This window comes from Phyllostomus hastatus, unplaced genomic scaffold (assembly GCF_019186645.2).
Source record: "Phyllostomus hastatus isolate PE091 unplaced genomic scaffold, TTU_PhHast_1.1 phas_contig_196, whole genome shotgun sequence".
In the NCBI taxonomy this organism is placed as follows: Eukaryota; Metazoa; Chordata; class Mammalia; order Chiroptera; family Phyllostomidae; genus Phyllostomus; species Phyllostomus hastatus.
The window spans coordinates 15,323,809-15,341,987 of NW_025333709.1; the positions used below are offsets into that span (position 1 = coordinate 15,323,809).

General features: G+C 40.0%; 1 protein-coding gene and 1 pseudogene across 5 annotated transcripts in view; one reads left to right on the forward strand and one right to left on the reverse strand.

Annotated features, from left to right (window-relative positions):
- The window catches only part of TBC1D19 (TBC1 domain family member 19), a 110,301-nt gene that overhangs the window by 68,829 nt on the left and 23,293 nt on the right, over window positions 1-18,179 (forward strand). For all 5 annotated transcript variants that reach the window (XM_045834574.1, XM_045834575.1, XM_045834576.1 and 2 more), the window contains 3 exons: window positions 1,594-1,656; window positions 9,655-9,739; window positions 11,773-11,817. In XM_045834574.1, the coding sequence (XP_045690530.1) occupies window positions 1,594-1,656; window positions 9,655-9,739; window positions 11,773-11,817 (193 nt within the window). The remainder of the gene's footprint in view (window positions 1-1,593; window positions 1,657-9,654; window positions 9,740-11,772; window positions 11,818-18,179) is intronic.
- LOC123815724 lies at window positions 7,364-9,605 on the reverse strand (annotated as a pseudogene).

Consider the following 18,179-nt stretch of genomic DNA (forward strand, 5'->3'; position numbering starts at 1 on the left):
ACGGAGTGCTAGCGTGAGAGCTCTCCTTACTGCCAATACGCGTTTCAGTTTGAATCAGTAAAGGAAATCTGCTGTGAGAAGGAGGTGAGCAGTTTGTGTCTGCCGAATTAAATACAAGTTTTGATAGAGTCAATCCGGACTGCCCACAACATGAGTTTTTTAGGAAGAAATCTGTCTCTGATTGTTCCTCATTCGTGTTAGTTGAGCTCTGCGGGTCTTGTTGAAACAACCCCAAACGTTATTAAAGTCAGTCCTTGAGGGAATGAACATTTTAAAAAATTATTTGAAGTTTCATTACAGCTCCCTTTGGCAAAGACTCATTTTTAATTTAACTGAAAAAAAAAGTCAGTTATTTTAGTAGTTAAAGGAATAAATGGAACAGGCAATATTAAATATAGAATATCATCAAACGCTCCCTAAGCTAAATTATTAAATGGTTTTCTCTGGACTATATATTTTTTAAGATTTTATTTATTTATTATTTTTAGAGAGAGGGGAAGGGAGGGAGAGAAACGTCAGTATGTGGTTGCTTCTCACGTGCCCCACACCGAGGACCTGGCCTGCAACCCAGGCATGTGCCTTGGGAATTGAATCAGTGACCCTTTGGTTCGCAGGCCGGCACTCAATCCACTGAGCCACACCAGCCACGGCCCTTTTTATTACCCCCTGAAGGTAACTAATTTTTCTCTAATATAAAAATTAAATACCAAAGAAAGGATTTTGTTGGATAGGGATAAGCTTGGAGATAAACAAATCATTCTAATAGGCAAAAGTTTTGGTTCCCAAGAACCAGTTGTCACCCTCTCAGAGGCAGTGTCATCCCCGTTGAGAATGCATGGTCTCCACCTCTGCCCATGTTGTTTCTGGCGTAGAAAACCCGCCCCTTCCTTTTCTCTGGATCTGTGTCTAAGTTTTGCCAGACTTAACACACATTCAGATATCTCCAGCGTCATCCAATTTCATCTTCTCCTTTTTTGCTACTTTGCCTAGCAGCACAGTTGAATTTTGTAGACTGAGCAATATTATCAGGGTTTTCTTCAAGGTTTGTTTGAAATTGTTCCCATATTTCTACTCTGTATGTTTTTTTGCTGATGCGATTGCACTTCTTAAAGATAAACATTCTTATTTTTTGTTTGGAAATAAGTGATGACTTGTAAGTGAATAATTACAAAGTCATGAAAGATTTTTGATGTTTTGAGGGTATGGCAACAAGGTGGACCTGTATAGTGGAAGATGAGGCTGGAACAGTAATTTGGGGCCAGATTGTTATGGTTGTTTGTGGATGTTATGATTACATCTGCTTTTTCAGTTTTAAGATACCTAAGTATTAGGTTAAAAGCAGAAGAAACTGAAATAAATACTAAGGTATTACTAATCAAATCTAAAAAAGTGCCAACGATTTGATGTAAAATGATGTGTCACATACTGTATTAGTCAAGTAAATTTAGAGCAGCGATTAAAATATAATTGAGAATTTTATAACTATAATAAATTAGTGAAACTAGTTTAGTATTCTAGGAATCGCATTTGTGTGTTAGTAGTATAGACATATTTATATAGGTTCTTTTCAGTAGTCTCTACTTTTAATTATAGGATGTGAAGTTGACAGCAAGCAATGATGATTATTACTTTGTCTTTGAAGATTATTTATATCAGGTAAGTTAAAAAATTAACATATATAATGTTCTTGTTTTAAGTTCTCTGGCTCACAATGCTTTGGGAAGTCATTCTCACATTATGAACTGAATCCTCCTGAAATGCAAGCCACGTTTATTTTTTCTCAAATTAAATGGGCTAAGTCTGGGATAAGGTTAACTTCTGTTCTTGTGTGTGACTGGGGTGCAGAACAGGTGCTCCCAAGTGAGAGTTTGGACTGTCCCTTTCGGTCATGTCCGCTACAGCAGGAGATGTGCAGGCACAGATTTCAAACTGGGTGTAGAGTTCGTGTTTAAGCCGTAGCAAGATGTTTAGAGAACGCACTTTACATAGTAGTTTTCTGTTAAAGGTCTTACATAGATAATTAAACGATTTGGTATTTGCTGGATGTCATGATTGCCCTTAGACTGTTTCACGCCCTGATACTGTGGATGTTGGGTCCTCGCTGAGGTCTTCTTGTTGTCTACTGAAATAAAAATATCTTATCATAAAGAGAACATATACATACAGAATTGCCTGGATGATTTTTTAAAGATCACATATACTTTGATTTTGTGTGATGTCAATATAAATGTCACGGAGAAAATATCTAGATGCCACTTAGCATTTTTACTTGATTAGATGTAAATAAGATCATCCGGATTATCAGGTTTCTCTCTGGCAGTAGTTCTGGGGGAATGCATCTATTTAAGAAAAAAGACAGTTAAATAAGAATCTCTCAAGAAGGCTTAATTAATCATACATTTCAATAACTGAAGTCCAAAGACTTTATAAAATTTATCTATAAAGTAAAATTTGAAAGTACCCTAGAAACATTTGAAGAGAATTTCAACAATTTCAAATATGTAATTAATTTTTTTACTTTAAAAAATAGTAAAGCTGTAAAATCCCATTCTTTTATATAAATTTAGTTTTTTAAAAGTTAGAAAAAAGAACACTAAGCCACTTAAGTTTTAATTGAAATAGGTAATTTAAAGCAATTGGATATATATTTTTAATAATCTGATAGATTTGTTTCTCTAGGAAACAATCTGAATGATTTGGTTTGTGTTGGGTTTTAATCACTGGAGATCTTAGAAAATAATTTCATTATTTTGCAATAGTTTAATATCTAGAAGCAGACATACTCTGAAAATGGAGATAAAAATGTTTCAGAGATAAAAAAACATAAACTCTGGGAAGTACAAAAATCTAAGTTTATTTACTTACGTAGATAATATGTAGCTGGGTGCCGACTTGTCTCTGAGAAAAAAACTTATTCTCATATGTGTGCATGTGTGTGCATGTGTGTGTAAGACAAACAAAGCCTTTTTATCATTAATTACAGACTTTCCTTTGGCTGAGTGGCCTAGCAGTGTAGCTGCTCTGTGGGGAGAGGGCTGGTGATAAGGGAGGGCCTCCATGTTTCTGGCCGTGTTCTGGGTCTGACCCATTTGTTAGTTTGTGACTAGGCTGCACAACTAGATGACGTGCGGCAGTGCCGTGCCCACACATAGCTGAGGAAAACGCAGCAGTCCCTCTTTAAGGAAAAGCTGGGCCCGTGTTTGCTCCTGAACGAGTCGTGGTAGTTACCTAAATTTTATTGGCAGCAACATTGAATATTATAGAAGTCGTGTTTTGAGTAATGGGTCAACTTTTTATCATTCCAAAATTTAGCTAGTTTTTATTTTGCGTGAAATTCTTAAAAAAAACTTGGGGGTGTTGAAAGTCTTAAATTATGTGAGAGTTTTAAAATATGTTCAAACAGAAGGCTCCCCCTACTCCATGGAAGAAAGCTGGATAGTGTGAGTATCGTTTTCAGGTTCCAGTATTTAATGTCATCATGACAAACTATAAGCTAACTTGTCCAAAGTTCGTAAAATGTTCCCGGGGAAGAATTCCGATACAGTGAAGGGAAAGCATGGGGATTCACTCTTTCTGGTGTGTGATAAATCCTGTATCGTACACTTGGCTTAGGTGGCGTGTGCTTAGCAGCGGTACTGACACACTAGAGCGTGCCATAGTTATAGTTAGTTTAGTGTCATTGAGTGGAGTCGAAGAAAGACCCAGATGCAATCGCATATCTTTTATTCATGTATCCGTTTAGTCAAATTAGTGTCTGTTTTGATAAAGGCACTGTAGTAGGTGCTGCATAAGATGATGTTATTAAGCTCACATTTCAGTGGAAATGAGGGGAAATGCAAATGCATAGTTATAATTTGATAATTGTCCTGATGGCTCTGTAATTTGTAATGTTCCACACAAATATAGTTAAAGGAGAAATAAATTCTGGGAGTGGTGTAGTTTAGTGAGGGCTTCAGAATGGAAATGTTGTAAGAAATGTCTGGTTCTCGAAGGCAGGGAATTAGGAGGAGAACGGGAAAAACGAAAACCATGCATGAGCCATGTATGTGCTGTGACAGGTGGAGAGATTAGCTCAGTATGGCAGTGCCCGCTAAGCGGTTCAGGTTAGGGTCACTGTGCCCTTGATGGAGAGCAAGGTTGTGTGGATAAACCAGAGAGAACAAATGTGAAAGACTTACCAATAACATGGTCTATCATTAGATCACTTCCACGTAAGTACCTGTTCAACGGCCTTGCCCCTCTCCCACTTTCTACTAGTGATTACTAGACAAAACCTTAACCTTGCTTAAGTACAACTCTGCACTAATTCTGTGGCTGTAGCATGTATTTGCAAGTGGCTGGAGAAAAACATGCAACCATAATAATTATAGCTTTACTTTAAATTCATGACCACAAACCTCAAGAGTTCTTAGTTCTGCCCTGCAATTCTGCATTTCCTAGTCCAGTTTCATTCATTCCCCTAGATGACTTTTAGCACCTCCTCTTTCCTCAAACTGTTGTCTTTTCTCTCTCAGCTTATGACTTTGAGTCCTGTTTTTGAAAAATAAATGAATAAATAAATCTCTGCATAGGGACCCCTCACACTCGCACCACCACGTGCGCCTCAGCTACGCGCATGTGCACCGTACACTCAGCTTTCCGTGTTACCACAGATGAACTGCCCTTGCTTGAACTGCCCTTGCTTTCATTGATGATGGAGCCAGTCCCTGCATTTGGCCCTCATCTGCCCTGGGAACTCAAAGGCAGTGCAAGCATAGTTTTTCCACTGTCAATTTCTTCATTGCTTGGATTACTCCTCTCAGTCTATAGGCATGCTGTTACTCCTCTCATCTGAAAGTCAAAGCTAAGTAAAATGAAACAAAAAATTTTCTTGATCCTGTATTGCATATAGTATGTCCTTTCCAGCCACTGCCCCACCCTGTTTCCTTATTCAGCAAAACTCTTTTAAAAACCATTGATATTGTTTCCCATCCCATCCTCTTATTCTCTCTTAAAGCAGACTTTTTGGCTCAACTGCTCTGACAAAGGTCCTGAGTGACCTCAAACTGCAGAATCCAGTGGGCCGTTCCCACTTCTCATCTGACTTGATCTATTTGGTCCTTCTCTCTGCTTGATTCCCCTTGATTTCTTCAGTCAGCTTCGAGGACATCACGGTTTCTGGTTTCCTTCTCATTCACAGTCACCTTCGCTGCTTTCTCCTCACCTCTCTGTCTTGCCTTGGTGCACCCCAAGGACAAGTCCTTGGACCTTTGCTGTTTTTTGTGTTCTTGCCCTTAGTGATCTCACCTATTCTCCTGGCTCTAAATACCATTTATGCACTGACAATTCTTACTTCTCTATCTCTTTTTGGACCTCTCCCTTCAACTCCAGGCTTGCCTGTCTGCTCCCAGGGAGCTGTCCTTGTGCGAAAAACCTTATCACGCTGAGCTCATTTCCTGACCACTCTCAGGTCCCTAATTAATATAGCAGACGTCTGCCTATATGTACATGTGGTGTATGCATGCCTTATCCTTCCTGTCTGCATTATCTTTCTCCGTAGCATGTAACACCAGATGACATGTAATATATATTTTGGTTGTTTTTCCTGAATCCCTTCATAAAAACATAATCACTATGAAGATGGGGACTTGGGTTTTCTGTTGTTGTTGTTGTTGTTATTGTTGTTTATAGCCGTATTTTAAGTTCCTAGAAGAGTGGATGCCACATACTAAGAGTTCAATACATACTTGTTGGAAGGAAAGAGCTATCAAAGGTAGAACCAGGAGGATTTTGGTGACTGGATAAATACACAGGCTGAGAGAGACTGAAGAATCCAGAATGAGCGGTTTTTCAGGCTTCGGGTAGGTCCAAGCACGGTGTTACTGGGAGTTAAGATTAGAAACAGGAAGGCTGTATAGGTTGGAGGTTAGGAGGACAGAAAAGGGAAAGATTTTACAAGTGTATTTTTCTTGATAAGAATGTCCTAAGAGCTCTGATTGGTGTGGCTCAGTGGGTTGGGTGTCATCCCACAAACTGAAGGGTTGTCAGTTCGATTCCCACTCAGAAAGGTTCTACCTTTACATTGTATTTAGAATTTGACCATTTCCCTCAACGTTTACTATGTTGAGAGATAGGTTCCCAGGGAAGTAGACTCAGACGGGGACTTGCACGCCTGAAAAGATAAGCTGACATTTGTCCCCAAAGGGGAATAACCAGAAGTATCTGAGGAACAGCACCAATGACTTTCATAATTTGGGTGAATATATAGAGAGTATTATAAATTATAAATGTGGGGAGGAGCTTTTTACACATGAAAGAAAATATTGGTAGATTTGAGCATATAAACATTAAAAGTATCTCTGTCAAAAATAATTAACAGATTATTTGAGCAAAGCTATTTGTAACATGTAATTAGACCAAAGATGAGAATCATTAAAATACAAATAATTTACACAAATCAATAGATTTTCAAACATTCATTTTTATTTATTTATTTTTTTAGTCTTCCAACAGTTTATTAGAAAGAATATAGACATTAAAAAAATCCCCACTGTCATGAACATAAATTGAGGTTTTCAGCCCTGGTACAAGCTGGATCAAAAAAACAAAAAAAGAAAAAGAAAAGAAAGAAAAAAATCCAATTGTGTATTAACATTTTTTTTTACTCATTTGCCATACTGACAGTGCAAATACAAATTTGGTCTAAATGTACAGACTGTTAAGCAACAGTGTGTAGCCTTTCTTTGTCCTCTATGCTAAGAGATGCAAAAGTTCAAGGGCCAAACAATACCAAATGTACAGGCTTCAAAGCCATCTAAGTTAGGGCATTTACTAGTTTTAGCTGAGATACATGTGGAATACTGACAGGTTATCACTATGTACAGTAATGTGAAGTAAATATTTTGAAAAATGTAACTTTAGTGGGACAATCCTGAAGAATATACCAGAGGAACAAATTACCAGTTTAGGGTATCAACCAATTTGTTTCAGCCAGTTTGAGCCCATATACTAAAATCTGGAACCATCTTTCCATTATCCAGAGCTCCCTTATCATGTCAGTATCTATGTTACGAAGTGAAGGAGACTTAGGTAAAATGTTTTTATTTATCACAACTTCCGTATCAATTGCTTAGGACCTCAGCAGCGTCATGAAAGTCTGGGAAATGCTCATGCATAAGGTGATTGCCTTAGCTGACCTAAAAGTGCCCCCTACAATGGGACCTATCGGCTTTAGTGAAGCCTTGAAGAAGACAAACAGGTTGGAAAACGGGTTAAAAGAAGCAAATGCAGCATCTGCCTTTAGAGCAATCAACTCAGAAATCCAGTGATGAAATCTTGCAGAGAAGTTATTTTCTTTTTCAAAATCCAGTGACGACAACATTCCTTACTCCAGACCTGGCATTTTTTTATCGTCACCGCCTTGTGAGTCACTATCTGCTCCATCTACTTCTGGTAAATCTACATCCTCATCACCGCCGTGGTGTTCCTCATCTCTGAGAAACAATAAAATTAGACATGTCTTCATCTGAATCATCTTCCCAGTCTTTGCACTTTTTGAAACCCACGCAATGCCAATTAAGTTTTGCCCTTTCTATAGTTAATCTTGGCCATAAGTTAATTATAGTTAATCCGGCCAGACAGATTCTCCTTTTTGTAAACAGCATAAAACTGATCTGTCCATTCTTTTATGCTTGGAATCATTGGATCAATACAGTGAAAAAGATCAATTTCATTTAAATGTTTAAAATTATCACTTCCTCTAAGACAACTGAATGTAACTTTGGATTTTTCAAAATTTAACATCTTGACTGTCTTCAACACAAAATTCAATGGAGACATCGCCCCTGCAGTTGTACCACTTTGCAAAAGCAGGCTGCCTCGTGACCGGGGCAGGGGAACGGGGGAACGGGTGGGTAGGCCTCGCCGGTGGCAGCTGCTGGACAGTGGACTAAACTCCAGTGGCAACTCGGGCATTTTCTCCTTGGTGCAGCCTCTTCTCCGGCCCTTCTCGCTGCTTCCCTCAGCGGACGGCTGCAGCAGCTGGCCCCCCCTGGCTCCCCAGAACACCAAAACATTCATTTTTAAAATAGGCTACGATGATAAACAGAAAAATAAAAGAAATGCAAATGAGTGAGTGTTCAACCTCATTAGTAATTAGAGCAAGAGGCCATTATTTTAACCTGTAAGATGATGATAACTCACTTCGATGAGAATAGGAGAGACTGTGTACGACCTTGCTGCTGGATATGTTTAAATACAAGAAACCCCTTCTGGAGGGCAGTTTGGCAATGCGTATCAAAAAGTTTGATTTAAAATGCCCATCACTTGACATGTAGTCCAGTTTTAGGGATTTAACTAAAGGTGTACATAACTGTTGGCTATAAGGAAGTTCACTGCAATATTGTTTCTAGTTTCGGAAAAGTGGAAATAATTAAATGACCAACAAAAAGACAAGTTTAATAAGCTATTGTTCATCCATGTAGTGGAATATTCTGCATGTTAAAAAGTGTGGGTAGGAAATATTTATTTTATAATATTGAAAGAAAATGGACTATAGAATAGTATGCATATAATCTTATTTTGTTTGAAAAATTTACGTGTGTGTGTCTAAGAAGAGTCTGAAAGAATATATACATCAAAAGACTAACACTGGTGGGACTATTGGTGTTTTTCCTATTTTGAGGATCTGTATTTCTAGTTTTTATCATGAATATGTATTGCTTGGTACAGAATTTTAAAATACAATACAAATAAATCAGTGGCAGTGGTTGGTACACATTCCACCCTTAGGCCTGACTGACATGCGGTCCTCATACCTGTCCTTCTAGATTGGCCCTGGACTCGTGTCTTGGACCCACAGTTCCCCTGTTCATTCACTCTGGCTGCCAGCCCAGCCCCGACTTTTATGTCCCTGTTCTGTTAACTGGGCTTCTGCCTTTTCCAGTCATTCCCAACGTCTTTTCCTAGTAACACCTTTGAATCCCAGGCCCAATAGCAAGACCCAGATTTCCTGTCACTACTTGCCTTCCCAGGGATTGGCCCCCTCCCTAAAATTCCAGGCTGGTGTCAGCAATCCAGCCCCTCCTAATGGACATCCTTGATTCAGGTGGACTGGCTACATTCCACCTGCTGGTAGAATGACCAGCTTCTAACCTGTATCAGTGGGCTCCACTCATTCTGCTGTGGCTGCAGCAGTATGGCTGCTGTGCCTTCTCAGTATCTTGAGCTGCCTTCCCTCCCACCCTGCCATGCCTCACTGCCTGCAGCTGCTTCCCAGCGATGAGCCTCCTTCCAGTTTGCTGCACTTACCAAATTGCTCCAGGCCACTGTAGTTCCCGAGGGCCCCACTTATTCTCATCCATGAAAATTTTTCCAGGTTTTTCTCCTCTCACCTATAAAACACAATGAAAGAACCAACTGGTGGTTAGCAACTTGCATTTTCTGCTGCTGTTCAAGGTTTCAGTAGCTAACAGTAAGAAATCTTCAGATGAACGTTGGCCATCACACCTGACATTCACTGTTACACTTACACAGGCGTACCCATAGAGGGCGCTCTTCCCACTGAGAGGCACAGTACTGAACTTGCCAGAGCCTCGGTCAGTGCATCCCAAGCAGGAAATAGCCATGAGTTAAACAGTGCTTAATTGTTTGTTTTTTTTCCAATGTTATACCCAGGTTTTACTTTGTTTTTCCCGGGACACATCTGTGTTGGGTCACTTTGCATACAACAGTGCTTCACCACCGAAATCATACATACGAGGTAAAATTTTAGTAACATAAAGGAAGTATTTTTAACACTTAGACTATCATACCAAGACTGTTTGCTCTGTTGCTGTTTTTCTTATCTGTTGACTTATTTTCCCTTTTATGAGTTTATCATGGTTTGCTTTTTCTAATTTTTTTTACATTCTGTATTTCTTCTCTCAATCTACAACACTTAAAATTTTGGTATAATTTATTTGCTAATAGCTCTCTCTAATTCCTATTTTAGTGCTTTCTTCTCCTCTTTATCACTAGCTGCCTACGATATATCACTATTTCAATACCCTGCCCATCCCCTGGCAACTGAACTAATTTCAGCTGGAACCCTTTCCCATCACCCAGCACTAAAAGCTAACCCTCTGCTGTTCCCGTAAGGAAAGAGTTTCTCCTATATCTCCTAGTTCAGACTGCCTGCCTGGTTCCTCCTGCCAGGCCCGAGGACGAGCCCACATCACCTGGTGCTGGGATCAGGCTCCGCCCCTCCCTCCCCCAGCTTGGGGGCTCTTTCTGTACCATTGCTTCTAAATTGAGCCTCTTGTTTGATTCTTCAACACCATCTGCTACAAGCCTGGTTGTACAGCTTAATTGTCTAATGGAATCACCTCTAGACTCAGCCAGGATTTAAGGCCGTCCATCAGTTGCTCCTGTCTTAACCTCACTAACTTCACTTTCTGCATTACTCCGAAATGCCCCATAGTCATCTGGCCTCCTCCCCCAAAACCTTCGGTCCTCAAGGACTAGCCCATCTCTCACCGAGTCCATCAGTCCATCATCAATTTCCCTCTCCTCTGAACCTCTAAGACCCTTCAAGCCTGTGCCAGAAAATTTAGCAACTATGTCCTAAATGTTTCATGTTTTAGTCTGGATTGTAAGCCACATGGTGGTGAAGGGACCAGGTCTTATATATTTATTCTACTTGCTGCTTGACCTCTAGCTCAGTATCAAGTACCCACCTGCATCTCTCTCTCTCTCTATTTTTCATTCTTCCATTCTTCTCCAACACACAAAAAAATCAGTTCTGTTGTCTCCATCTTAACTTAAATATCATGGTTCTTATTCTTCCTCTCTTCTCTGCCACCACCCCCAGAAAAAAATAACACATTTTTTTAATTTAACTAAAAATATTGCCTTAAAACTCAGGGCAAAATTGCATGTGACTTTTTAATAGACAAAAGGCATTAGAAAAACTATCAATATAAAAATAAAAACTTCCTGGAGATATTAAGTGGAATGTGGGAAAAAACTCAGAGCCTTAAAAGTTTTGAGGAAAAGCTATTTTGAAAAACTCTTTCAAACATTTAAATGTGAGGAATATACTTTAATTTTTTGAGACAATTCTGATTGAAATATTTAGCCTCATTCTTGAAACATATAAACTGTTTTGGGATTCAGAAAATATTACCACCACCAAGTAGTTAAAGACATTTAATTTGTAACTTTTCAGCACTTTCTATAAAAATGTAAACTAATGAGGCATTACAAAGCTGAGGACTTGCTTTAATGAACACATTAGAATTGTTGATAGTTAGCAAGACAATTCTAAGCTTATAAATAGATGCTTCTCAGGAAGCTTAAAAGCATTTGTTCTTTTAATTATTTTGTATTGCTTACCTTGTACTTAAGTTTATACTATTGATTTCAATTGAATAAAAGATTTACTAACATCAAAAGTTTGGCTCTGGCTGGTATGGCTCACTTGGTTGGGCCTTGTCCTGCCATTTGCATGTTTGCTGGTTCGAGTCCCAGTCAGGGTAGGTTAGGAAGGCAGCTGTTAAATATTTCTCTCACATCAATGTTTCTCTCCCTGTCTTTCTCCCTCCCTTCCCTTCTCTCTAAAATCAAAAATAAAAGTAAAATAAAGAGATTGGCTAGCATATTTTCAAATTAATTCCATACAATAAAATGAAATGAGGTTTTACTATTGTTGTTTTTAAAAATTCCATTAATTATTAGTACATTTATAAAATAAGTTAATTTTTCAGGCTTTGTCTATTTAATCACACTGAAACCCTCTTTGGCTTTCTCTTATAGGAAAACTAGGAATAGAAGAATATGCTGTCTTTTATCCACCAAATGGTAAGAGCAATGCTGTTACTTCCTCTAGTGGGAAATAGGAAAATTACAACCCTAATAATAGGAATAATTTTCTTATTCTCTATCTTTAAAAAAGATAGTAATTTATTATCTGAAATAAATCTTCTGCAGAATACCTATTTTAATTAACTTTTTCATGTGCTAGGTTTGTGCTAAACTGTGCATAGCCTCTCTGGTTTTCCGTGAGACCGATAGTAACATTTGTGGGAAAAATAAGCGGACAGGTGTCTGGGCGCAGGGCACTCAGTTTCTCTCTGAAGAGCGCTAGTCCATTTAGGACCTTTCTGCTGGCTTCCCTGGAGCAGAGCTCAAAGGAGTGGATTATCTTATGTTGTATTTTGTTGTTCTACAATTTGGTGAGTGTAGTGTTTATGAAATAAAAAGATTGTTAAAGAATATATCACTGAAATAATCTATTTTCATTATGCAAAGTGATCAAATGTATAATGACCTTCTTAAGTATTAAATAATCCTTTGAGAGTATTAGATGGTTTTTAACTTATACTTGTTGTAAAGCCGAGTGTAGAAGTCCTTGTTACAACGTTAAGTTGCACCCTGAAGAAGTTCTTTTACTCTGAAGTTAAGAACATGGGCTTTGTAAGCCATCAGACCTGGGTTCTGATCCCAGTTCTGCCAGCGCACCCTGTGACCTTGGGTAAGTTTCATGACTTTGCTGATCTTCAGATTTGTCATCGATCGCATATGGATTATAGATTAGTTGAGGTACAGTGTATAAGACAGCACAGTGCCTGATGTGTACGTAGTGAGTACTCAGAAAACACAGCAGTTGCAGTTGTATCGAGCGTCTGTGTTGCCCAGTCCGTCAGAAACTCAGTGCTCCTCAGTGTGGTGTCCCAGGTCCTCCCCCGGCCGTCCTCCTGCGCCCCTCCGTCAGCGCCAGCGTTCTCCAGGTTCCCACCCTGCCCTTGCCCTGCGGCTCTCCTGTCCGCGTGTTTTCCTGGGCTTTTTAACTGCTCTATCTGCTCTATTTGTTAATTACTCTAAAGTTTATACAATACAAACTTAACATGTCTCAACCTAAACTCATTAGTTGATCTTATGACCACTATTCAAAGAGAGAAAAAACTAAATTAAATTTTAAAACTAACAAGAAACCCCACTGTTTCTCTTTTAGCTAACTGTTCTCTCATGTAACCAGTAATTCAAGACCTAAAACCTGGCCGTCATCCTTGATTCCTTTCCATCATGGACTCTTCTCGTCTCACAGCCTCTGGCAGTGCCCAGTTCCACCTTCAGAACACACGCGGGATGCTCTCTTCCTCATCCCAACTGCTGCGCTGTCCTCACTGCGGCTTTCCTACCTCTGCTGCTTAGTCATTGCTAAGACACTTAATTGGTCTCTCTTCTTCCAGTCTTCTCTAGCTTTGCTCTACCTTTCACCATGCTGTCTGAGTTAGACATGTAAAAGGGAAATATGAAAATTCCTATTTTTTCCTTAAAAATATCTTAATGGCTCCTCATCTCCTGTTAAGTAATGTCCAGACCTCTTGGTATGGCACATGAGGACATATTTTTTATCACATTAATATCAAACTATTAATTACTCGCACACACCCACCTACTCTCACAAAAGCACTAGACTGCTTCCATTACCTCTGTGGTTCCAGCTTGGACTGGCCCGTTTGGCCCTCTGTCACTGGGCCATCCATCTCTGTCCAGGCACCACCCCCTCAGGAAGCCTGGCCTGCACCCCAGGTTCGTGGGGGGCCCCTTCTCTGGGTCCCCAGAGAGAGCCCCGGTGTGAAAGTGCTGGGTCTCTGCGTGAGCTGGACGGGGTTTACAGATGCTTCGTCTCCCTGTCTAGACTGCAAGGTTCTCGAGGTTCAGGACCGTATCGTTCATTTTTGTTCCCCCAGCATCCATCTCTAGAAGGAGTTCAATGATTGTTTATTTAAACTAATTAGAGGCTTTTTAATTTTAACATGTATGTATAGCCATAGTTATATCTGTCCCCAGAAACTCAATTTTCAGATAACTACTTATGCTGATCTGTGAATCAGGGAATGAAATACCTCTGGAGAGCCGAAAGGGATGTCTGTGGAATCAGGTTCCGTCTCTGTGTTCATAGGAGAGCTTTTTCAACCTGGCTTAGAACATACTAGCTCCTACTAACACACGTGTCTGACAGGCTGGGCTGACTGTTTTATGCCCTGTATAAACACGGGAGCATGGGAGGAGACTAACAGGGACAGGAAAAACGACTGACAACAGGAGAAGTGAAAAATCAGAGACCTTACAGAGGAGAATAGAAAAACCATACAACAGCATGTCAGAGCGCTCTGCAAGTCTGTCCAGGACTGGCGTACGTGAGAGCCAGTAACCCTGTGCCTTTAAACCAGAATCCCTGGGCTGTGGTGTATTATAATAATGCAAGACACTTAGACCGGGCACAAGGTACCAAGAAAAAATGTTGTTGTAATAGTAATAATAGTAGTCACTGCAGCAGTAGCTAACATTTTTCAAGACTACTATACACCAAGCTGCTTGCTACATACACTTATTAATTCATCTAATCCTGATAAGAAGCCTCTGAGGGAGCTACTAATATTATCTGTTACCCCTGTGTATGGATAAAGACCCTGAGGCCCAGAACGTTAACTTGCCCAGCTCGTCCGCGGCCGCGCCAGGCTCTGACCCAGGCTCTGTGCCTTCAGAAGCGAGGCTCGCCGTCATCATGCCCTGTTGCCTCAGCAAACATTACTGAGTTTATCATAGTGTCTTCTAGAAGAAAAGAAAGTGGTTAACACATTGAAAAAGTAAAAAATATATACAATGGGTTCTAGAAAGATTTTCACCCAGAGTAAAAATGGTTAAATGCCTAGTGGGGTAACCCCACAGCTGTTCATAAACTTAATTCTTCAGAGTTATTCCTTCTGTCCGGTTGGTTTAGACCCTCGCCAGGACTGGGGAGGGCTCCCTGCTCTGGGCCCTGAGGCTGCAGCAGTAGCACAGGAGGAGACAGAGCCCGCTGCTCGGTCTGCTATCCCTCTGTTTTTTGCTCAAGGCAATACTCAGCAACATTTCTGTATCACTCACCCTGTTTTTTAGCCCCTGCCCAAGTCAGGGTTACTTTGAAGTCTCCAGGGTGCCTCTCGCACCACCGCCACCAAACTGGTCTAGCTTTCCTGGGCTCGGTGGCCACAAAGAGAGGTTTGCCGGCCGCACACTGACTCCCTCCTGTCCCTGGCCAGACAGGTGCATCCAAGGGGGCAGAGGTTTGCTCGCTCAGCCGCCACCTGTGACCCCCTGTCTAGGGTGGATGTGACAGGCCATGGTGTGTCAGACGTTAGCGTCTCACCTCGTCCAGGACCCTGTCCGCAGACAGGTTTGCTCCGGTAGGTTCATCAGACAACTCGTGAGCAAAATTTCTGAGCTGAGGGAGATTCCTCACAGGAACTTTATACGCTTTTCTTGTTTCTAATTCTTTGTTCAACAGGCATTGCTTGTCTCTTATTTATCCATTTAACAAACAGTGACTTAGCCCTGCTCTGGCGCCCTCTTCTTGGGGAGCGATCCACATAAAAGCACATGCTGTTAAGGAGCTGATGCCAGCCAGGGAGACGTGTGAAAAACAAGTAAACAAAAGCTGGTGAAAACAACTTCAGGGAGTGGTGAAGTGAACAAGAAAAGGGAAAAGAAACTGATTATAGATAGGGTGCGGGGGCGGGAGGGCATGGGTGTTTTAGACAAGGTGGCCTGCACAGGGGCCTCCTCGTCACTCTCCTATAAGCTGCACGAGAACAAGGACCCTAAAAGGCGGATGACCAACACACGTATCTAGTACTTGGAATCACACATGGCATAAAGCCACGGACTAGTAAAGATTACCCCACGGATGAGGGAATGAATGTGGAAGAAAACAGAAGACAAAAACAGAAACAAAGACACAAGACTTACACGTAGTCTGACTGAGACTTAAACAAGTATCACAGTTTGCTGATACCATTTGTTTCTTGCAGGACAAGAGGAGGTCATTAATTACCAGTGAACATTAAGTAGAGGAGTTTTAGGACTCTAGAGCAGGGAGTGGTCCCTAACCAAGGGCAAATCTGTCTCCACCCCCCACCCTCAGAGGACAGCTGGCGGTGTCTGAAGATGCTTTCACTATCACAAACAGGGGGAGAGGTTACTGCTGGTCAGCATCTCGGTGGTGCTGCCGAACATCCTACAGTGCATGGGACAGGTTCCTCACAAGGAGGTTAGGAAAGGCTCTTGCAAGAAATAACGAAAATAGGTCATTTTACATCTGCCTTCAGGCATCAAGTTGATGAATAGCAATGTACTTTGAAATCCGTATTAAATAAATAAATTCAAAACATCTCATAATCTAAAATTCATTTGATGTGTAACTTTACACATAAATTGAAAACCTAATTAAAATTTTATTTAAAGTATGACTTTAGATTGATATTTATTTTTTAATTTTCTATCTCAGATTTCAATGTACAATAATGGATATTTTTAAGTATATTTTATTGAGTATGCTATTTCAATTGTCCCATTTTTCCCCCTCTATCCCCCTCTGTCCTGCAACCCCCTTCCACTAGCAATCCTCCCCCCCATTAGTGCATGTCAGTGGATCATACATATAAGTTCTTTGGTTCACCATTTCCTATACTAGTCTTAACCTCTACCTGTCTATTTTGTACCTGCCATTTATGCTTTTTATTCTCTATACCTTTCCCCCCACTCTTCCCCCACCCCTCGCCCCTGATGACCCTCCATGTGATCTCCATTTCTGTGATTCTGTTCCTGTTCTAGTTGTTTGCTTTTGTTTTTTAAGTTTGGTTGTTGATAGTTGAGTTTGTTGTCATTTTACTGCTCATAGTTTTGGTCTTTTTCTTAGATAAGTCTCCTTAATATTTCATATAATAAGGGCTTGGTGATGATGAACTCCTTTAACTTGACCTTATCTGGGAAGCACTTTATCTGCTCTTCCATTCTAAGTGAAAGCTTTGCTGGATGGAGCAATCTTGGATGTAGATCCTTCCTTGCCTTTCATGACTTCAATACTTCTTTCCAGTCCCTTCTTGCCTGCAAGGTTTCTTTTGAGAAATCAACTGATAGTCTTATGGGAACTTCTTTGTAGGTAACTGTCTCCTTTTCTCTTGCTGCTTTTAAGATTCTGTTCTTATCTTTAATCTTGGGCAATGTAATTATGACGTGTCTTGGTATGTTCCGCCTTAGGTCCAACTTCTTTGGGACTCTCTGAGCTTCCTGGACTTCCTAGAAGTGTATTTCCTTTATCAGAGTAGGGAAGTTTCCTTCATTATTTGTTCAAACAAGTTTTAAATTTCTTGCTGTTCCTCTTCTCCTTCTGGCATCTCTATGATTTGGATGTTGGAACATTTAAAGTTGTCTCAGAGGTTCCTATGCCCTTCTCAATTTTTTTTGAATTCTTGTTTTTTCTTAATTCTGTTCCGGTTGAATGTTTATTTCTTCCTTTTGTTTTTGAGTCCCAGTCTCCTTCCCTTCACTATTGGTTCCCTGTATATTTTTCTTTATTTCACTTTGCATAGCCTTCACTTCTTCCTCTGTTTTGCTTCCATACTCAATCATTTCTGTGAGCATCCTGATTACCAGTGCTTTGAACTGTGCATCTGATAGATTAGCTATGTCCTCATCACTTAGTTCTTTTTCTGGAGTTTCATATGGATATGTTCTGATGTTTTGGGAAATTTTAGCTACTAGAAAGTGACAAAGTCATATTCCGAAGTTCTAATTTAGAAAGATAACGGAAATACTTAGAAAATAATTTATCCATTGTCCTAATTCCTATTCTTCCTGACCAGTAGGCTCATGTGGAATGAGAATAAACAGAGGAAATGATTATTTCAACAAACGAATTAAATAAACTGTACTAAGTAATCTCAAATGAAAAAGTGTAAAAATTTGCTTTCAGCTGGAGTGATGTTAAAGTGAATCAGAAGTAAGAGTTATGGTACAACTGTAAATGTTAAATATTAATAGAGACAGGAAAGGAAGGGAAAATATTTAGTAAGTACAAAGCATGTTGATATTTGATGTATTTTCTGAGTCACATTTCCTATTTATATCTCATCCAGTTCAAGATTTATTTTTGTTGACAATAATCATCATTCTGAGCTTTGTCAAAGACTCATTAAATCATTACTCTATGAAGTTATTCCCATTGAATACAGTTAATATTTTAGGCACTTAATATTTTAGACTTTCTTCAAATTGATAAGGGGAGGCTAGGATCTTAAAATAATCACTCACAGCAGACTTGTAGAACTCTTGGGCCAAATAAGAGACAGTGTCCCAAGTGTCCTGAAGGCTGCCAGAAGTAGCACTCTTGGAAG